The 21,297-nt window shown below is 51.1% G+C and overlaps 7 protein-coding genes across 7 annotated transcripts; 2 read left to right on the top strand and 5 right to left on the bottom strand.

The window, feature by feature from the left end:
- Nucleotides 1-18: 18 nt before the first annotated feature.
- B0I36DRAFT_370496 (uncharacterized protein) lies at nucleotides 19-1,241 on the bottom strand (the record flags this gene model as incomplete). Its single annotated transcript, XM_046159915.1, has 1 exon — nucleotides 19-1,241. A coding segment is annotated over one exon (1,223 nt), but the record flags the coding sequence as incomplete, so codon positions are not given.
- A 2,491-nt stretch (nucleotides 1,242-3,732) lies between these two features.
- B0I36DRAFT_342863 (uncharacterized protein) lies at nucleotides 3,733-4,738 on the bottom strand. The gene is made up of 2 exons (XM_046156111.1): nucleotides 4,620-4,738; nucleotides 3,733-4,533 (listed from the first exon to the last, which is right to left on the bottom strand). The coding sequence occupies exons 1-2, from the start codon at nucleotides 4,645-4,647 to the stop codon at nucleotides 4,118-4,120; spliced, it is 444 nt and encodes a 147-aa protein (XP_046003763.1). The 5' UTR covers nucleotides 4,648-4,738; the 3' UTR covers nucleotides 3,733-4,117.
- Nucleotides 4,739-9,362: 4,624 nt separating this feature from the next.
- B0I36DRAFT_258206 (uncharacterized protein) lies at nucleotides 9,363-9,663 on the bottom strand (the record flags this gene model as incomplete). Its single annotated transcript, XM_046151076.1, has 2 exons — nucleotides 9,363-9,445; nucleotides 9,507-9,663. Coding segments are annotated over 2 exons (240 nt in total), but the record flags the coding sequence as incomplete, so codon positions are not given.
- A 1,607-nt stretch (nucleotides 9,664-11,270) lies between these two features.
- B0I36DRAFT_390010 (uncharacterized protein) lies at nucleotides 11,271-12,383 on the top strand. Its single transcript, XM_046161376.1, has one exon. It carries the CDS (start codon nucleotides 11,369-11,371, stop codon nucleotides 12,365-12,367), a length of 999 nt encoding a protein of 332 aa, XP_046003765.1. The 5' UTR covers nucleotides 11,271-11,368; the 3' UTR covers nucleotides 12,368-12,383.
- Nucleotides 12,384-13,493: 1,110 nt separating this feature from the next.
- On the top strand, nucleotides 13,494-15,735 carry B0I36DRAFT_356792 (uncharacterized protein; the record flags this gene model as incomplete). Its single annotated transcript, XM_046157682.1, has 4 exons — nucleotides 13,494-13,588; nucleotides 13,679-13,815; nucleotides 14,134-14,220; nucleotides 14,969-15,735. The coding sequence occupies 4 exons, from the start codon at nucleotides 13,494-13,496 to the stop codon at nucleotides 15,733-15,735; spliced, it is 1,086 nt and encodes a 361-aa protein (XP_046003766.1).
- Nucleotides 15,736-16,713: 978 nt separating this feature from the next.
- B0I36DRAFT_356793 (uncharacterized protein) lies at nucleotides 16,714-18,363 on the bottom strand (the record flags this gene model as incomplete). The annotated part of the gene is made up of 6 exons (XM_046157683.1): nucleotides 16,714-16,806; nucleotides 17,105-17,209; nucleotides 17,501-17,678; nucleotides 17,882-17,948; nucleotides 18,141-18,159; nucleotides 18,274-18,363. The coding sequence occupies 6 exons, from the start codon at nucleotides 18,361-18,363 to the stop codon at nucleotides 16,714-16,716; spliced, it is 552 nt and encodes a 183-aa protein (XP_046003767.1).
- Nucleotides 18,364-18,608: 245 nt separating this feature from the next.
- Nucleotides 18,609-18,875, bottom strand: B0I36DRAFT_208956 (uncharacterized protein; the record flags this gene model as incomplete). The annotated part of the gene is made up of 1 exon (XM_046148879.1): nucleotides 18,609-18,875. A coding segment is annotated over one exon (267 nt), but the record flags the coding sequence as incomplete, so codon positions are not given.
- Between the last annotated feature and the right edge of the window lie 2,422 nt (nucleotides 18,876-21,297).

Below are 21,297 nucleotides of genomic sequence, written 5' to 3' on the forward strand. Positions count from 1 at the left end.
CCAGAGAACAGCCGCCACAGGTCAAAGTACGGTCCGTCGCTGTGCCCGTCGATGATGACGATCTGCGTATTCGCGACGTCCTGCATGGTGACGAAGAAGGGGTTACCCGTGACCGGGTCGCGCGTCGTGCGCAGCGCGTCAAAAGTCTGCGTCATGGACAGGATCTCGTGCAGGCAGTGGAAGATGTTGCCCGAGCCTTCGCGCTTAAGAAGGTACGTGAATGTGCGCGGGGTCCAATCGGACGCGGCGAGGGCGGCCTTCTCAAGGGCCTTGGACTCCGGGGACAGTAGGAGACGCAAGGTTGAGTCTGAGGAATCTTGTGATGGTCCCGGTGCTGGTGAGCGACGTTTCTCATGGTGGCTGCTGCTGCTGTTGCGGCGGTCGTTGTCTTCGTTCTCTACCACGGCTCGCTCAGTTGGTCGCCCTGGTAAGTCTGGTTCACGGTCGTATTGTGGTTGCTGCCCTGGGGAGGCTGGTGACGACAACGACGAAGACCCCAAGGCTGGCTTTGCCACGCCACCACCGCCTATGACCACAGGTCCCTTGATCGGGGCGTGCCTGACCATCCCGGCCGTGTCCTGCAGCGTGATCCACCGCCAGAAGATCGGCCCCGGGCCCGTCTCGTACCAGTACTGATGGAAGGTCCAGGGGGACGCGGGGACTCCAGGGGGAACGTGCTTAGTGAGGGGGCAGTCGAGGGTGAACATGTCCCGGCCGGGGTCGAAGACGACATTTTGCGCGATGCAGAACGTGTCGACGTGCTGGTCGTTGTGGAATTCGGGCGGCGTGTGGAAGCAGTGCAGCCGCGAGGCCGCGCTGCCGATACAGTACTGCACGTGGCCTGCGCGGACCACGTCGAACCACTTGGTGGTGAAGCGCGCCGCGCAGAACTCTGATGTTGGGTCGTGGACGGCGTACTCGTCCGGCAGAGGAAGGTTCATGCTGAGAGTGTCCGGCCGTGAAGATGGAGGGAGTAACTCAGGCGGCGGTACACTCGCTGGCGGCAGGCCTGGGACATCCTTGGAAGTCCCATGGGAAGCGATATTATCCTGGGGAATATCACCTTGAACCGGTGCAGCTGGACTACCATCGTGCACGGGAAGCGCATTCTGAGCCGGCTGCTTGCCGATCGTGGTCGTCTTCGAGGAGATGTGCAAGTAACGGTAGATCGTGAAGAACACGAGCAGGGCTAAGCCCGCCCTGAGCAAGTGCAGCGATCGGGCCGGGTACGGAAGTAACATGTTATCGCGGATGTAATGAAGACACCTGGTCAAGGAAAGCTAGATCTGTGCGGGACGATGCGCGGGCGGGTTGCGACTCGTCACACGGCCATACATAGTGTAAGCATCCAGGCGGGATGGGAGAGAGATGGTGGAGGGAGGGGAAATGGGTATCCAGAGGTAGGAGGCACTCTAAATGCGTAGCAAAGGTCTTACATAGCGCAGATTGTTGCAGGGATTGATAATGAAGGATGGATGGATTGGTGCAAATGGGACCCGCCATGTACCTGCGGCATGGCGCCTGCTCCTCGTTTCTTTCATTCACTACGTGGATCGGCACTGCCCTTGAAATTAAATGTGCCCATATATTTGCAAGCCGCTCCCTTCGGGTAGCCTTGTGGATGAAACTCAAGACATTACGATGCCAGACACTTCGATGCCGCATGGTATTATCAATTACTTACCACGAGCGCATCCACCTCTTTAACGGATTGAGTTACTCGCCACTGAAGACGACCTAGCTGCCCCAAAGTCTGTGGGAGGAACCAGCCATGCCGGCGCTACAGATGCCGCCCCCCGGAGATCCTCGACTTGATCTTGCAATGTCTGAGTGGGAAGGATCTCAAATCTGCTCGAGAGAGTGGCCTCCGCGTCGATGAAACCGCACGCAGGCTACTCTATCGGCATGTGCGATTCGTACTACTCGATCACGATCCATCCACGTTCCTCTCGCTCGCCTCGGATGACTCTCTCCGCAAGCTCGTCCGAGAGTTACACTGGATCATGTATCCAAGCACGGCGGAGCGACTAAGGGAGTGGCTAACGTACAGCCGGCGACTACCAAACTCTGCGAACGTCGTCCGTATCCGCGAGGATGATGGGTCATCAAGACACTAGCCGGGCAAATGCTGAACTCCTACTGGATCGAATCCCACAGCTGGCTTCAACGATGAGCCACCTCTCCAGACAGCTTTCGTGTATTTCCAACTAATACTGAATGCCGCGGTCCAGAATCTACCGTGTCTCCAAAGCGTCCATATACACACCTCCTACGAGTGGCGACCAATTGGCAAGCCGATACTTGACAACCAACTTCAGCATAATGTTATTGGTAATAACCATTGGGATCTCACATATCACGAAGAGCTGGACATTACGCGCCGCGGTCTCAGATCGACAATCGACCTTGTGACGAGTAAAGCAGGGCACGCTTACCATGGAAAGCTCGCGGACCACAGATGTGTTAATGAGGATGGCATTCCACTCCGGGCCTCCAGCATTCACGATGCAGTGCCTAGTCGTTTTGTTTGGCAACATCAAAAGTGTCCACATGAGGGTCCAGTTCACCACAATAGACCAGAGCGTTCTGAATCCACGTACAGTCCTGTCATTTTGCCCTGACCCTGAGCGACTGTTACTGAAAGGTGTAGAGGGCAAGTACCATTTGCGCCCAACGGATACACGCGTTCGGCACGAGCTAGGAACTATTGTCGCCAATGAATTCCGCAGGTCCCAAATTCAAGCGCCAAGGGTCAGAGATTTGTGACTGCGGGAGTTTGACTTCACCCCTGAAGAGCTTCGGGACATGGTCGGGCATCATGCCTCAACCATCAAAGATCTGGACCTCTGGTGCTGCGGGGTCACTGTTGGACACATTACTGCGCTTGCCAGCGTGGATGGGCTCAGTCTAAGGTCGATACCAGTATGGCAGAGGGACGGCGAGATAACTCTTTGGTGTGATTTTGTGAGAGACTAATCTACCCATCTCCCAGCCCATGTCCACTTTGAATGGCTCTACAAAAACGAGAGAGGCTCGCGGGCCAACCTCTCCCCGCGCATTCACATAGAGGGGAAGGCACTGCACTCACACTGGTCTACCATGTGCATGGAATTATCCTCGGAACGATATGAGCGACCTCTCCAATAAGTACAGCCGCTGACTCCGACAACGACTAGGATGAAACAGGACGACGATCCGATGTGACAGGAACTATTACAACGAAGACTAAATTAGTGCGCAGGATCCAGAGGCGTCAATATCTGTCTTGTCTGGTGGACCGAGCGTGCGCTATCAAAGCAGCCGAGTCTGCGTGGCCACCGCCTAACGTCTTCCGATACTGAGATGGGCGGAAGGCGCGCGCATAGTATGTGTCCGTAGGTACTGCCCGCGATTCTTTATGGTTACATTGAGCTGATTGATACTTATGACACGGCGGCTGCGGATAGTGGAGTTTATTATTGGTGGTAGTTCTCTCAATCTGAGCTCTCGTCAATGATTTCTTACGTACAAAGTGTGCTCAAGTCCAAATCACAGCCTTCAAGACACAAGCCTACCAGAACTACAACGTTCCTGATATCGTGCTATCCAAGGCATAGACATCACATATTAGTGTCAGGGCGAATTTAGGGACGGAATTGCCCACCCAAACATCATTAGATTGCTGCGAGTGGCGCACCTATCATGAGACCACAAGAAGTAAGCTCATTTACGTCAATCGTTGCAACGTGTGTCATGGTACTGCATGGATCAGGTGTATATTGTGTTAAAACCGACCCGAGTCTATTATTGGCCATAGTCGCCTCTGACATTGATGTGTGCTCTGCCCGCCACAAGAGCCCTACTACCCCGCACGCCGAAATCGTCTGATAGGCTTGGTGTGTGATTTATCCCAATAAAGCTTCCTCCGCAGCAAGGCTCATATCGTTTCTGCAATTCCGAACACGTTATAGAAGCGCCTGCGCGTAATTGTTAGTGAAAGCACCTGAGAGAGTTGAGGCTAAGGGGTAGTCTTACCATGATACTGCTCTTATGCCGATCCATATTTGAAGCGTATTCGAGACCTTGAGTATACAGGCGTCTGAGCTGGCTATCGCAGGAACAGTAACGGTGGCCATATCTAGACTGGATACGGATCGGCATTGGAAGATGTGTTATTTTCCCCGTCTTCATCAATACCGCTAGAGGGTTCAATTTCCTCATAGAGAAGCAAAGCCATCTTGACCGTGAAATACCCCAATAACACAGCAAAAACGCTAAAAAATAGCGCTTCACTCCCGGACTGTTTGTAAGAGTCTATTGCAGCCCCGGTGGTAAGCGTGGAGCCGGCCGCAAAGATATACAACAAGTTGAAGGGTTGGAGATATCTTAGAATGCGGCGGCTCCCTCCCGTGGTAGTCGTGATCGCTTTTATCTCCTCGCAAATTGTCTGGGGCAGAACGTGCGGCGAGTTTACCAGAGACACTATTGCTAGTCCTACTAGTTTGCGCCGATAGATGAGTCTATGGCTTGGCGAAATCGAATTGCAAGTTATCTCTGGAGAATTGGCCAGGGGGAAGTGGGCAAGATTTGGAAAGTAATGTAGAATGTGGGGAGGAAAATGAGAAAAAGGGCCAGGTAACGCCGCGCAGTGGAAATTCCAGGCCACATTGATGTCGTGGGAAATGAGTTCTAGGCTTTGTGAATATATGGCAGGGCGTTTATCGAAGTCGGGATAGGGCCAAGCAGCTTTTGGTTGTCGAGAGCAATGTTAGAGAGAACGACCACCCCCAGCTACTAACATCCTTTATATATATTGGTGCACTGTATCCCTGTCAAGGGTTGCCCGTTAGTTGCACCAAGAATGCCCCATGTGTGAGGCCTCAGAGTGGCAATGCAGAGATTGCCTGCAGCCCGGCGTTATTAGTCTTTTCTTCTCAAGGCGAAGCTGCAGGGTTAAGCCAAGCCACAGGGCTGTGTCCTCGCCGGTTTAGTGCGACAAAAGGTCCTGGCACATTAGGTAGACTAGGTCCCATGGTGAAAGGGGGAGGCGGAGTACGGAACAGGGGCCTGACGATAGCTGAGGGACTCGACATTCTGATAACAGTGGTTTTTTCGGGGCAATTCCTTACGACAGATAGGAACTAATGATGCTACAGAACTGCGGTCTGTTCTTTCCAGCTGATCAGGGACATGAGGGTCATGTAATATCCTGTCCTTTCCGCGCATCAGGGAAAAATGAGATTGCGAAAAGAGGGACTTCCGACTTCCACGAGTGTTCTTGGAGATTCCTACTTTGTGCCAGGAGTCTGTGGTAGCATGCGCTAAAACGTCACATAGCTCTGCACATGAGCCTGGCCAAGCCGCCAGTAATGGTGCAATTTTATACAAATCTACTAGAGTGAGCTGCGCCGCTCTTTTGTGAGATACTCGAGGCTTGGACATGCTCTCGTCTGTGATAATACCAATGCCCCACTTTGCCTGTCTGCCACGTGCTTACATAATTCTGCTACATCACACCCAAATGTGGCTCGACTGAGTCACCTTCACATTTCGAGAAGACGCCATCACCGGGCTGCCACCTTTCTAGCGTCATATCATCATGCAGCAACAGGGGGATCATGGCGCCACACCGACGACGGGCGCCCTTGCACACTCGGGTGGCTGACCCTGGGCGGGCCGCAGCACACACGCCAAGCGACGAGCACACACGTCCTGCCCTCATCAGGATGCGCAGCGGGCTGCGTCGCCAGAAGTGGGGCAATCGAACCCTGTGGCAGGCGATCACGACGAGGCGGCCATCTCGCTGCACAAAGCCCTCCCCCCAGCTTTTGCCTCTCATCACCTCCTACCTAGACTTGGCCACCCTCAAATCGCTGAGGCTTGCAAGCAAGATACACGGCTAGCTGATCTTCTGCTTGCTTTACGACGAGATACTGCTCCCAGCTCGCGCACGATTGGCACACATTCCGATAGATCGCAGGCTGGCAACACCTTACCAAACACGTCATGATCTTACTCTGAGTCCTCTACCCTGACGATTTTCAGTCTCTCGTTAACTAGATATGGCATCGGGTTGAGCGGGTGCATTCATCAGCGACTGTTGAGATGGTGGCACGACGTATGATGGACCTGCAGTGGCCTGGATTCTTCCTTCAGGAGCATGGCGAGGAAGACAGAGAGGGGCATACACACCTCCGAGCAGCGGTCGCCAGGGTCAGTCACATCTTGGAAGACGGGGTCATAGCTATGTCTCGGCGCCAGCCCTTGCACCTCGACAGCGTTTGCGGCTGTCGCGGTTTGACGCATGATAGTCTCGCTTGATCTCGACCCTCGAGATGTGCCTGTCGAATATGTTTGCCTTGCTCTTCTCACGCACTCATCGCCTTCAATTGCTAGATGATAGTTGATGGATGTTTGTGGATCCGCCCGTTGCTCGCTTGTTGTTGGGACATGTTCCAAAGCAAACATTTCACAAAGGAAGTGCCGCCCTGAAGAAAAGCTTGCGATGTCCTACGTTCTCTCAAGTACGTCTTCGCGATCTCGCAGCCTCCACACTTTCCAGTTCCAGACTCGTAAAATGGTACCTGTCTTGTAATGGATTCGCTATCATGGACAGGCTTCCCTTAGAGATCCTCGTTCTAATCATTGACCACTTTCATGATCAGCTTCCAGTATTCCATAATCTCCACCGCCAGGCCCTGGTTCGCCAGCTCTGCAAGCGACAAAGCCATCTGTTCCGACTGCGTTGGACATGCCGTATTTTCCGACATATCCTCAATCCACATCTACTGCAGACCGTTTACGTCTCGTTTCAGCCGGATAATGCTACTAAACTCCGCAACTTCGAAAACTGCTTGACGGGACTCCCAAAAGAGGAGGTGGGGATGATACAGGAGGTTATCTTTCTGTCCAAATGCAGCCACGCCGACCCATACAGCGCTCCTCAGAGTCGGCGCTGGCGCCATCTCTTTGAGCATCGTCGCGGTTGGACCATACCACGCGACTTCCACCTGACTGGGCTTCTGAACCGACTTCCCTCGCTAAGACGACTAGGATTCATTGGCTGTGACATTGCTCAGATGCTAGGGCATCTGAGCATGTCGACAAAAGTGGCAGAGATCAAGAACGACAAAGGCCTTGAAAGCCTACGACAGATTAACACGACTTGTATCAATGCGTTCTCTCCCAGCTGCGCCGTGGAACGAGATCTCCTGTCCGGGGTGGCTGGGATGCTGCAATGGATGGATGACTATACATGGGGCAAGCAGGATGTCCTGTTTCTGAGGCTGTCCGATTATGAAGACAGGTTGGATGATAGCAGGCCTGATACAAGTGCTGAGGATATTTGTTGGTATGACTGTGGCGAAGATATCAGGGTGGCAGAGTGGTTTGTTCTTCGCGGCAAATTTCCCCCTCTTGCAACAGAGATTACGCCGAGGGCGATCATCAGTTACTTCGAGAGCTACTACCGGTCGAATGACAGTCCAGGCAAACGACGAAAGAGGTTGACGCCCTTCATCGCCGTGAGGCAGCCGTGGCGCTCCGCATCCAGCTCGGAGTTGGATCATTCTGTACCACATGCGTTGCTTGAATGGCTGGAGACACCCCAGGCAAAGACCTCGATATGCTTTCCACTCTTACAACCAGGCGTGGAGGCAAAAGGGCATCCATACTTCGGAGAGCCTCTACGCCGCAGATTCGTCGCCGCGGGCAAGCGCGGGGAATCGTAGAGCATTGTCTCGGCGAGGTAGACTGAACTTTGACGTAGATTTCAACGAAGTATTACACGCGACTGTATCGGCGAAACCATCATTCTGGTCGGAGGGTCCTGCTCCATCGCGCCTGGAGAGTGCTATGGTTGCCATCAGTAGGTCGACTCTAAATCTCGACCATATTATGCGCAGTAGACTCTTACAGTATAATTCCCACGGCATATGAAACCTTCGGACAAGCGGTAGAAGGTGTTTTGTGACTGGGCAACGGAAATGAGACCTTTCCATCCTGATGGGAACAACTATTCGGCGGGGGGGCTGTTGTCCATCTAGTCTCAGTGGCATTTGGTGGAGGTCACCTTAGTATACTCATCTAAAGACGATTGTTTAAAGCATATGATTCTATTGGACACGTAATTTGAGGCATTGGTGGGAGCCGTGTAGTGTTTGGTGAGGTATGGGTGGCGAGATCTGTCGAAGCTGTGCACCTCGACACCACCGACGGTAGGGTGAAACGACAAGAGAAGGTTCGCGAACTCCAGCTAAGAAAAGGTGTCTCGGAAGGGCTGGAGATATAGGTGTGATTGTAATCCAGACCAAGGCCGCTGAAGGCTCATTGAGAAGTTCGTTCAGCCTAGCATGAATCTTGGGACCATCATGCATGCCTTCTATCAGATTTTTCTGGGGACAGGCCGGGTTTCGACCTTACGATGCTCATTAGGACTTACCCAGTAGAATACACCGAAAGTCTAGCAGGTTGGACTCCAGAGGATAATAACTCTCACGTCCTACAATCGAACAGGCCTGAAGTCCAGGGCGCTCTCTATAAAGATGGATGTAGCTGCAATCACCGCCACGTGGTGCTGGAACTGTCCGTCTACCTAGCTTGGGGCGGCGAATTGAGAGTAGAGACGTCCAGTCATAAGCATCGTTCGTATATGTTATCGACAAACGGTCTCGTCGTGCTGGTGGGTGACCATGGACAGGCCTATGCTCCGCTGATGGTTAGTTTCCCATTTGTGCGTTAGGCGGTAGCTCACCTTGTTCTACGAGAAGCTCGAGTCCGCCGAGAAAACGGTAGCATCTGAGAATCTGGAAAGTCTGTGCCAGGCTTGCTCACTCATTTGCACGACAACAGCGGAGTTTGAGTCTATTCATTTTGGCAGTGTATGCACATGTCCATATAGCTTAAGCGAGCATTCCTAGGGTTGAATTCATTGCCTCCCTGAAAACACGTCGTGTATCTTTCGCGGAAGGGGCCAATGCGAGCCTCCATTTGTGTCACGATCCAGCCTCCGGGGTTAAACGTCAGACGGGCTGGTTCTTGTGGGCTCAGTTCTGATCATAAGGCAAAGACTAAAGGCCTTTGGGATTGTCGTGGCTCTGGGAAGAGAAACCATTACGCTTGTTCGAGTGACTGTGACCTAAGCAGTTGGTCAAGTACACGATTAGAAAGATACTTCGATTAATCGCCGAGGAGGAAGCATAATGACTGCCTAGCTACGCCACGTTCAAGCCCCAACCATATTATACGAGGTAGCTAATGGTTTGCTTGTGCGACGATATCTATTTCAATTGCTACCGTCTTGTGGGTGAGGGGCCTTGATGGTGAACAGCTGTGGCAAGGGCACCGCCACTAATTTGGCATGGTTGGCTGATGGCCGGATGCAGTTATGAAATAGCTCGGTTGGCAACCTTTCGCTGCTCTTCTTGTGCCTTCCTATTCTCCCACTGTTTCTTGATCTTTTCGTACTCTGTGTCTCTCTTTAGTCAGATTTCCTGCTAGCCAAATCAACTCCTTGTTGGACGTCATACCTGCGGATGTCTTCTTCTCCCCATGTTTTTTAATGGTCATGTGGGTGTTGAGATGGTGCAACGTCCCGTAAGACTTATCACAGCCATCCCAGACGCAGATGAACTTGCGCTCAACATCTTCTGGCCGACGACGCCGTCGTTTATACAGCTTTTCACCAGAGTGTTGGGCAACCGGATAGATCTGCTCGGTATAATTCTTGAAATTACCCAAGTAATTAGCGATTGTAATGTCTCAAAAAGCGGATTGGCGAGCAACCACGTGAAGAGATGCCGTGGCTGCTTCCTATATAAGACAAGGTGACGATTGGACTGAAACAGAACCAAAACCCACCTGGCTGAGACGTTCATGGAGAGTTGATGGCGCTGTATAGGGGTGGAGGTGACCATATATCTCCCTCTCGGTGAGATCTCCAGGACCCACAAAGTTGGCCACTGGGTATTGAAGGTGAACAGGCTGGCCCACTGTCCCGTGGGTGAAAGATACACTGCCATGAGAGAACTGGCGGCTCTGATAAGAACCGTGCCCATCTTGCATCAGCTTCAATGGTTCCACTAGACTTCCGCTGTTACCGCTCGTATCACTCATTGTGGACAGGTCCTGTAGATAACCGAATGTTGGGAGAGGACGAAGAGACATCGCAGGCTGAGTATATACGTCAATTGGCCGCAGGGACACTGGCTTGGCGTCATTGCTTGATTGCGTAGGGCAGGTTGTAGACGCGCCACTGCTGCGGCTGACTGGCAGAGGCCCTGTTTGCCAATATCGAAATTCCATCAGAGTATTCTTGGAATCGGTCGTTCGTTCGGCGATGGAGTGCGATCCACTGGCGGAGCAGCAGCCAGATGGCGACTTTTGTGTGTGAAGAGAGCAACGACGTAAGATGGACAGACAACTGTAGTCGCTTGGCATTATACCTGAGACCAAATAGTTGATCAATAACGGTAGGCGGCGGAAGACTACTTAAGGGAGAAGACAAAGGGGGAGGGAGAGGAGCATACCTATGTAAGACTGGAAGTATTCAGGATCCTGGTTTTGGCAAAGCATAATCTGCCTTGGCTGAGCTGAACTGCAAGGCATAAATGAGAAGTGGCTAAGACAAGGTAAAACAGATTGCAGAAGTGGCGGAGGCGACTGGGGTCAGGAGTGCATTGCTACTGGTATACAAGGGCCGATGCCTAAAGGGGGATATATGTAACCGATAGAGTTCTCCGAAGAAAATGAACCGGGAGATATTGGAATTAAGAAGGTCGAAGCCACTCAGTGGCAAATGAAAGAACTCGCCAAAGATTCGTAGCCTTTCCTAGGGGGCTTATAACACAGATTCCACGTATGAGTGGTATACATATACTACGAGAGGTGTTTATCAGTTATACCTGCTGAAACCTAGATAGGATTAGCTGTAAAACGTACGGATCACGAGGATAGATTGAGACAGGCAATGTCGCGGATCGCCACTATCGTAGGCAATGCCGAAAGAAAATAGCCTCAAAACCAGCACGTACAGATACTCTGGTACGTCTGATAGCATTGGAAGCACCAGAATCAGGGATCCGCTCCTCTCATAGTATCTAGCTCGTCGAATCCTCCCTTGCTTCCTCGAAAGATGACGGCGCAGAGGTAATCCCGACTGCAGTCATTATGACGAGCCGCGTTCACCATCTGCTTACAACTGCCAGTAGTTTATTATTCTGGTGTACGAGATAATAAGTACAATGAATGCTCCTTGTGAGCTGTACTGCTTGCCTTTTCGCTGCTGGCCTTACAGCGTCGTTATGTCATTACGACACATGTCGGTCGAGCAGCTCTTACAAGGTACAAAAGCATCGACATCTCCGACTCCATACTGCGAATTCATTGCCATATGGCGCCATCGAAATTTGAGCTCGGACAGCAGAGACGAATGTGGGTCAGGCAAAAGACGTTCCGGCAGAGAAATATGACTCCGGGCCAAAAGTGGCTCGATTCAGTCCTTGAAGACAGCCGCTTCAAGCCGAAACGTCACTCGGTCATCCCGACAGCCCAAGAAGATGTGCTCGGTACTCTTATAGACGATATTTTCCACGGAGTGCCCTATGAGGTGCTTCCCTACAAATCAAGGAACAGCAACCCTGTCACAATAGTCACGGAAACACTTTGCTACTTCGAATCCCTTTACCGGAAGACAGATCAGGAGGCTCACGCTTATTTCACAAACAGGTTGGACGAAGCCTCATTTACCAATTTCCAGAAACAGCACGGACCCCGGCTGGTGGAGATTCTCAGAAAGAGCCATCTCAGAGGCAGAGACGGGTGGCTCTGTGAGAGCGAGATCTTCACGTGTCTGCAGCTTCTTCTCGAGACTGTTCCAAAAGAGTGCATCATGGCCCCAGATGAGGCCGTCATTCCAGCCATTGAAGGGGAGCCCTTACAACTCTTCGATCACAAGTTTCTGGCGCAGGTCCAGCAGGAAAAGCCCAGGTGTATACTCCTCCCCTGGAACGCTGGACATCACTGGGTTCTTTTCCTGATTCACCTGAGCGGGAAGGGTCTTTTCATAATTGACACGGTTCCTCGAAGTAATAGCGAAAAGTTTGCGGTCGAGTGGGCTACGCACTTCATGCCTGTCTGGAACACGACTGGTTTGGGCGACATAAACTCATGGGCACTCTGCAAAATTGGGAAGCAAGATGACGACTGGAGCTGTGGCTACTGGATGCTGGAGGTTGTGCGCCGGATCTGTTTTCAAAAAGGCCTACTCGAGCAGAACTGCAAGGCCCCCACGGCGCTAATCAGTGCTGGAGGCCCCAAGGGTGTCGATCCACTCCTCGATTTCATTCGTTCGGCTATCAATATCAACATCACGGAGGACCATCTCGCCTAAAGCATTCTGCCTGAAGGCCATCGATCACAGAATACTGATAACATAGATTACAAGCACAGATGAGGGTCTGAACCTCTTACGTCTGAGCGTGGTCTTGTGATTGATGATAACTTCAAAGGCCTATGATGCACACCACAAACGCGATAAGGGCAGATATAATTGGAATAGGAGTAGGGATACCGCTTGCGATGTACAACAATTTCGCACAGGTATGGACCTCTGCTGTCGAACTTGACGTGCAGAAGACACTTGCATCTTCTCTCTTCGCAGTACACGCCTCATAGAACGAGACTCATAACTCTAGGAGTGTATGCGATAGGTTGAACCGGCTTCGGCCGGAGGTGGCTGGCCTGAGGTCAACCGCGTTCCACTGTGGCGATAGTTCTCGGGTCAGCAATTCCCACTCTGTTATCGTTGTCTTCAAACACGAGCTAGGAAACTCCATTCCGGTATTGACAGGGCTCCGGTCATATGCTAGTGTGTAATCCTTGGTCGTGCATAAACGGTGCATTACAACTTGTGTATACGGAGCTCAGAGCCCTCGGGGCACTATAATGTAGCTGGCATGCCTGGCCGAACTCACATATATTCCCTCGGTGACCGGTGTGTTATCAGATCGCATTTGCCCAGTCTAGCAGGCACGGGGTTCGAGGGTGGATTGCAAAGAAGCTACCCCATGCTGAGACGCAACATGAATAGCGGGGTTGATTTCATTTACTGAACGCTTTTCTAGAATACGAGCCTAAATAGTTGGTAAAACATGCGGGTAAGACAGTGCGACTCGACGCGCGGCTCAGAGCTGTTTTGCTTTGTCACACAGTCCCGCAGAAAACTAACTGTGTGATCATGCTGAGCTATTCACTAAGGTTGAAATACGTAAATAGACTTTGGTCAGTCTGTGAGGGTTGTGGTCTGATGTAGCTGAGCATGTCGACTATGGCCTCAAAGGCTCCGTTGAGTTGTGGAAACGTTGATTGTGATGTTAAATCAGGGGCAGGATATGCCGAGCTATGTATCTAAAATGCGGCACCCCCTCCCGTAAATGTTGCATAATCCTTATCGTTACTTGGTACGAGGATCCATCTTAAATGAGCTCTCGCGCTCTTCAATTGTTTCAGGGAAATTTATGGACTTCGACGAGTATGCAGAAGACTACCTGCGCTACTTACACGGTCTCGAATCTGACCCAGAACTATCTATCGACCTCAGCGGCCTCGAAAGGTACTTTCAGGGAGTTTGGGCGGAAAGAAGTTTCCTAATCGACCAAATGCTTAATTCGCAAAAGAGACTAGATTCTGGTTTGTCGTTTAGAACAGCAGCACTATCGGTCCGGATAATCGATCGATATCTGGGGAACCTGGAAAAGGGGCCGCAAGGCGACGCCCTTGAAATTGAAGATTATCAATTAGTGTACACCTCAACTTTTATTGCTATCAAACTAATAGAAGGTTGGCCGGACTATCTCAGGTGTGCCAGCGCTATACAACACGGTGTACTAACGGATAACCACGCCGGTGCGGAAAGGAGAATACTCACAAGTCTCGGGTATCGTCTCGAGTATCCATGCATATCAGATTACAAACACCCCCCTGAGAACTCGAAGACTCGTTTCTGGAGCACGTTTGAATACTTGAGAGAAGTTACTCTAATCAGCCATCGATTTATCTCGTATACAGCCGAAGAACTCGCGGGTGCTATATATAATGCTGCAAACGAGGTTTGTAATCTATTTGAGGAGTCATTAAAGATATGCTACACGGATATAGAAGGCCAGATCAGGGATCACCTAGTCAAGTTTCATCAGGAATTATCTTTTGTGGAACTTGACGGACTCCGAAGTCGATGGAAAACAGGTAAGCTATAAACGACCCTTACTGACGCTAGAATAGAGGAGCTAACAAGCAGCGCATGAAGAACTGAACATCACTTATGTCTGGGCTTCGCTTTCAAATAATCGCCACGGTGTTGTAGACCGTCTTCGGGGAGTTATGCAGCGCATGCGAGCTCTCCAAATGCGCCTTGAAAAAGATCGTCCTCCACGTGCATCATGTATTTTAACCTGAGCTATCTATCTAGAAGAGTCATGTTTCGTAATGCGCAACATGCCCTGTTGTTCATTCGTGGTTTTCTAGCCCAAGTAGGGTCTACAAGAGTATCAAGTGCTCAAGCGGTCGTATTGAGTCCAACAGGACTTCTTAGCCAATTCCAGGACGCTCCCTTCTGTCTTGGAGCGAGAGGGATGGCCAGATCGTCAAAAACAAAGCCAAACCAGACAGACGTACAACCCAGTTTTCACGGGCTTTACCAGGGGCATCACCTGAGCAGTGGGCTGCTGACGGGGATCTTGGGATGGCTGCCTCAAAGGGTGGCCTTCCAGATACTTACGTGATTTGCTTACTCGCGAATGAAATTAGGTGTAAACCTCTTAGTCATAAAATAATGGTTAAGCTTCGTATATATTATACGGACATGTAGCCAAAAATGGATCATCGGCTACCTAGTAGTCAGTGCGCCGAATGCCACGCACACGGAGCCATATTCCAGCGCAAACTGTGAACGATGTTGATGCGATGTGGACTCAACTACTAACTAAAGATCAAGCTAGGGATGTGAAAAAGGATATCGTGGAATCCCTGGAGAATGAAACTCATGCACAATCCTTTATGAGTCTTGCTATCGATGACTTCCTCAGGGCATTCGATGCTACAAAAGAACGAAAAGAACATTGGCTTTCCGCGATTGCGGACCTGATAGAGTTTTTTGTCGAATGCTTGTACGATCGCCCTCCATGTAAGGATTTCATTCCTGACGAAAAAGGAGCCTATCAATTCCACATAGGAGAAGCCAGGCAAGCGAGCAATTCCCTTTCCCGCGCGTGCCGTTCTTCGTCCGATCGAACTGTAGAACAAACAAATGCGGCCCAAAGCTTCGACGATATGAAGCCCGTGGGACTGATTTTGAGAGACGTATCTCAGAAATGCGTCATGGATTATTGGTCAGCTCTGGCGATGCTTTGGAGTCGGCGCCGAATCGATAGCGCTGAATCAACTCGGCGAGCTAAGGATAAGCGCTTCAAGAAAGATGTCAAAGATAATCTGGCCTATCATCGTGCTACTTTCTTAAAGAAGGTCAACTCCTTACAGAAACGCGAGTTGCTGGCTCTATTAATTCAATGGGAAGATTTCTCGGAAGCAAACAATTCTGAGATCGGTATGGTGGTACGTGCTAACGCTGTAGATATTTCCATAGCGGTCTTAAACCAGTGTCAAAAGAATGACCTGGCTAAGCTTGGGGTGTCCCTGCAGCAAAATGCAGAAACGGATGCCGAAAAAATTGTAAAAGACTACTGGCCAAAAGAGCTCATGTAATGTCATCATTTATTCCATCTTCACGGGTCATATATCGCGGACTAAATTCTAGGCCGTATTTCCAGGAAAGCTACCATTTATTTATCATACGTCGTTACGCTTTATGTGCCGCTAGTCTAGTTATTTCATTCACGAGTTGGAAGTTACTTCAACAGAAAACACGGAAGCTTGAGGGAACACATCTTTTGACTGAAGTATGGCAAGATAGTTTCGATTTAGCTTTTGGACCACGCCGTTATGTTGTGAAGCCCGCTTGAGATATATCACCATTTAGTACGGTAGTGGTAAGCCTTCATAAAGTAGGATAATAGGACACCCATGGCGGGTAAAGCAAGGCTGATCCCGGCCTATGGCATTCAAGCATCGCACGTCACGAGACCATCGAGCAAGAGCTTCCGAGGTCCCTCTTTGTGTATTGCCCCGTCTCCAAACGCGAAGTGACGACGGAGCGAGCTTGCGACACGCCCACTGCAGTCGCGAAGAAAATGCCGCAATCCGCGTCCGTAAGTCTGCTCGCAATGGCACATCCGATGCTGCACTGAGAGAGTGACTTCTCTCCGTGATTCCCTACCGCTACAGCAGGAGCTGCCCTGCCAGAGCCTTCCGACTTCACCACGGACTTCATCACTTCATCCCAAGGCCTCCGACCACGGCCCTGCTGCGCCCAATCCGGTTACACAAGACCTTCTCCTTACACATGACCTTCTCCTTGCCGATCAACTATCCACAGAAGTTCTGTCATGGCCTTGGCATACACTTGTGTTCTACCCGCGTTCACCCCGCAGACTCTTTCCTGCATACTCCGCCACCGGGCCCAGCTTGGGTTCGAGTCGTCCATCACCAAACGTATGAACGGAACGAATGGGCCTCAGAGCCTCCCTGTATAGAACAGCAGCATTAGTGGTGATATCGCCGCGATGGCGATATGAGGAGACGAGGCCTTCGAACACGTTGTCATATCCTGTGAAGCGCTTCGTATTAGCCGAGAAGGATTCTGGCAGAAACAGGAGACACCTGCACCGAGAACCCGCGATGAATTAGCCGCGATGCCTCAAATCCCTGACCACGCATCTACTACCGCATCAATGGCAGTGCGCACCCAGAAAGACAGAAACGAGGGCCCAGCAAATAAAGGAGGAGTTGACACACGCACGAGCAGTCGCGAGAGCCCAGCACAACGCAGCAGGAGAGAACAGGGCGCGGCGGGGCGACGGCGCCCCACTCTCTCTAGCCTCCCCCGCCGCGTTACGGCAACACCCGCACTGACAAAAACCCGTGACAAACACCAAGAACCAAGACGAGAAACCCCGCCCTCTACTCCTTGTCCTTGTCCTCCACGACCCGGCGCGCAAACCGTGGACGAACTTACAACACCACGAGCTAGGCTCTCAAGAGCCGCCATCTGACGCTCGCGAAGCGAGCGATCAAGAGACTCCGCGAACTCACTGCCGCTGACGTGGCCTTCGGCACGACCCTTCCCGAGCTCGGAGGTGAAGCAGAAATATATGGATCCTCCGGGGAACCCACGCGGTTGGTTAGCTCAATGGGGCGGATGACGGATTCGCCTACCACAGGATTGAGCGACAACCACATACACACGCACCATTAGCGATGCGAGACCGAAGCGTGTGGTAATGTACTTAGTTAGTCATGTGGGTGAACATTTCTGGCGCACGTAGCTAAGGGGGCCGTACCTTTCCTGATGTGCACAATATATCAGCGACGTCCTAGTGCGGCGCGTTGACCTAGCGGTGTCGTGGCTTACGGGCGTCTCGGGCGGAGCCGGGCCTGAGCTGGGAGGAAGGAGCGCTGCCTGCTCCTGCTGCTGTTGCTTTTCTTGCTTCCGAAGCAGCTTGATGGCCTCGGAGGCTAGGATGGCGGCGGCGAATTTGCGGCCAGAATGGGAGCCCTTATACGAAGGTGTCAGGAAGGGCTCAGTACAGCTGGAATCGGCGACTTACCTATCAAGATTGTTGCTGCTGCCGTGTGAAGGTTAGCCAGACGAAGCAAGCGCGGAGCGTCTATTCATCCATGAAGACGACGGCAACGTCGTCATCGTCTTCAAAAGAGCACTTAGGGGGTTGACGGGCTTGGCGAAGGAAGAAACAGAACGAACGAAACGTGCAGCAATGAGGCTGACCTATACCCAGGCACTGCACCGATGGCCATCTCGCCCCAGATGCCGAAGTGCTCATTGGGCATTCGGCGCAGCGCTAGAGGGGCTTTCGCGCACCGCCCGCCCTGCGCACATGGCCGGTCTGTGGACGGTCTCCCTGTGCAAACCGTGGTTACTGAGGTCCTCCGTTTCAGTTTTCGGCAACGTCTGGCTGGCTTGCATGCGACGAGAACGTGGAGCGTACGCGTGGAGGAGACGCCAAGGAGATAGATCAAACGTGCTGTCGTACCTCGACTGACTTCGCTTTGCTATCCGCCCGACATAATTGAATAAGGGCAGTTAATCTTGTTGGCCAATTCGTAATACTCCCAGTCGCAACAAAACTTCATACTGACTGCATCGAGCCATCAATCTGCACACACCACGGCGCTGCTGTCATCATTGTCCACGATTCCCACAGCCAAGACGTCTGAAGTAATTTGCTCGCAGGTGCCATAATAGAACAATTCCATATGTTTCAAGACAGAGACACGCTCCACGTACGGTTATGCTTGAAAGACGAGAGTTATGATACCGCAGATAAATTCCGTCTAGATAGCTACTGAAGGCAATTAGCGCCACAATACCTTCCATAGTCTATGCTGGCTTTAGTCTGCTATCGCTAGGTCTGGTACACTCCAGCGAGTTCTACGGTCATTTCGTGATTCCATGCCCCTTCTCTCCTCATCTTTTCACGAACATCGATGTCTCGCTGCACTTCCTCCTCGGTCAGTCTGTCTGCGCCGCTCCAGTCGCCACTCGATTTTCTTCGTCGAAACATGTGGAAGCGATCCTTACTCTCCGGGAATAATTCCTCCATATTGAGAGGGGCGGGCTTTCCGAACACGAGGAATGGGTTCACATTCTCCTGGTTGATGAGTGCCTTCCTGAGAGGCGATGCATCGGCCCATGAGGCAGTTTCGACCCTTTTAACATCTTCGTAATCGCTGTCGTCAGTGTCCGTGTCAATTTCAGGCAATTCAATAATGTCTCCGTTTTCGGAGCGAGAAGATTGTTCTGGGGATGAGTTGCTTGTACGCTGGGTCGCTGTAGATGCCGGACCACGGGAAGAAGAGTGAAGGGCGGGGTTTGAAGAATTGATCCTCGAGACCGAGGGAATCGTAACTTTTGGCCCCGGAGTCGAGTCCCGTGGTTGGATGGCTTTGCCCTGTTGACGTGGAGCGGCATCCAAGCTGCTTGACGCAAATGTCTCCTTGATTGTATTTCTTCGGGCCACAGGCGAGATCTCGTGCTTTTGCTCGTGTAAGTTGGTGACAGGAAATTCATTGAATTTGGCGTCGCAGAGCTTGCTAGAGCCATCTCCGCCAGCCGTCAGTAGCTGCTCCCCGCTGACCTCGAAGGGAGCGAGGTCGTCTACAGCGTAAGCTGTGTCAAGCTTCCGCTGGATGCCTTGAGAACCTCCTTCAAGGCGGAGCACAAGATCGTTTCCTACGATGCCCGAATCGGAGGTCGAGGCAAGGGCGTTGCATGGGTTGTTGCACGGCAAGTATTTTGTTGAGCCAATGGCCTGTCCAAGTTTATCCGCAACACCTGCCCTTTGTTGCGCAGCACAAGGTTCGGGTTTCAAGTCTCCGTTGTTCGCGTACTGAAGCTCACAGCATCTGGTTGGTCCGCACGGAGACAGATCGAGTAAGAGTGCGCGGGTATGTTTCATAGTCTTCCGAAGAAGAGCCGCGAGTTCCGGATTTTGGGACTTTAAAGCCCAAACATAACCTAGATTAAGTTCTGAGATGCGGCAGGGATTAGCCTCCATACCATCATCAATTTCGGATAGTCCTCGGTCGCTTACCTCTCCGCCGGTATTGTTTCAAGCTGGGCATACTCTCAAATGGAAACCAATCTAGATGAAACTCTACAAAGCACCGCCTAATCTCACTTTCTTCAGGGAGGTATTGTGGCAATATTGATTCTTCGAACAAATCTTTAATCTCGAATGCGATTTTGTGTATTACGTTCGCAAGGTCCTTGGATGTATACAAAATGAACTTGTGGCTGAAAAGGCTTACTTCTCCCAAGTACCAAAATGTTTCCAGAACGCGCGTGTTCCAGTTATGGGAAGTATAGTCAGAAATGGAAGAGTGCTCGAGTGGGTTGGATAACACCTTGAATATCTCTTTTTGTAGGATAGCGTGATCCCTCATGACCTCTCGTTTCGTGACGGCGGAATGGTCTTTCAAGGCGTCGTCGCAAAACTCTTTTAGCTACGGTTTCGCCTTCTACCTGTTTCGTAGCAAGATATGTAGATGTAAATACTAATTTATCGTTCTCTGTTCTGCATACGTTGCCTTTTTGCCCGAAGTTGAGGCTACTAAGATAGCGATCTACTATTCGAACTGATAGTGCTATTGTTTCGAACGGGAACTTGTATTTCTCTCGGTATGTGACAAATTTATCAACTAGCCTGCTCCTTTCTAGCCACGCCCCTTCGAAATAGGCCTCGAGATTCGTAAGGTAAATAGACAGAGCTAGATCAGTATCGAGTGTAGATAATCCGTTAAGGTGTTCCTTTCCATCTTTGTTGAATCGCTTCGCCATCAGGCATATAAGAAACAGTGTCTACGGGCTTTAAGATCTCCTCAACATGTAGAAGTGGTCTCATTCACGTAATTCATACAGTATGATGTACGTGTGCCCCTCTTGTCACAAGCTGATTGCACTTAAATGAGCATTGCCAGGATGTTATTCTATGAGGTAAGCAAAGCTCGAGAAATATCGAAGCTGGTCGATTCTTGCTCTTTCCAGGAAGTCGTGATTCTTGGAGGGAGCTGTCACTCCCGCGCAAGCTGTAGATAGCTGGATCGCGGACGTAGATAGTAATCAATGTTGGTCTAGAAACTCCTCAAGACTCTAGGGACCGTTACCCACACTCGCGATCAACTTGTCGAGCTGTGGACTTTTATCGTTGCATCATGCTGTGCCGTGCTGAGCCTTGCGTAATTTCTCGTGTCCGATCCTAACGTGAGCTCGGGCGCCGTGTCGCCATTGATTATAGTTGCTCCGTGTTCGAAGTCGCTCACTTTCCGTTTGACGCAAAGCGGAAGGTTGGACAGGGAAAGTGATCTGGATTCAACAATGGATAGTCTACTGGCATGAAAAAGCTACCAGCGGTGAATACAAAGTCCTTTTACGGCTGCCACACTTCTATAGAACTCTGTACAATTAGAGCGGCCGAGGCAAGTCTCGATCACACCCACTGCGTGACCTTAGCGACAAGAAGTTTTCAGGCTACGCTTCAGAGACAGCCGCTTAGTTTATTGAAATCACGACCTCGGGCATGCCTGCTGGATCAAGCGCAACGCAAAGGCCCAAATGTACGAAATGCTTCCCTAGGGTCGACAAACAACACCCTGGTAAACATGTCAATTTCCACCCTCAAAGACACGAAT

The sequence above is a fragment of the Microdochium trichocladiopsis genome, assembly GCF_020744255.1.
Source record: "Microdochium trichocladiopsis strain MPI-CAGE-CH-0230 chromosome Unknown B0I36scaffold_20, whole genome shotgun sequence".
NCBI lineage: Eukaryota > Fungi > Ascomycota > Sordariomycetes > Xylariales > Microdochiaceae > Microdochium > Microdochium trichocladiopsis.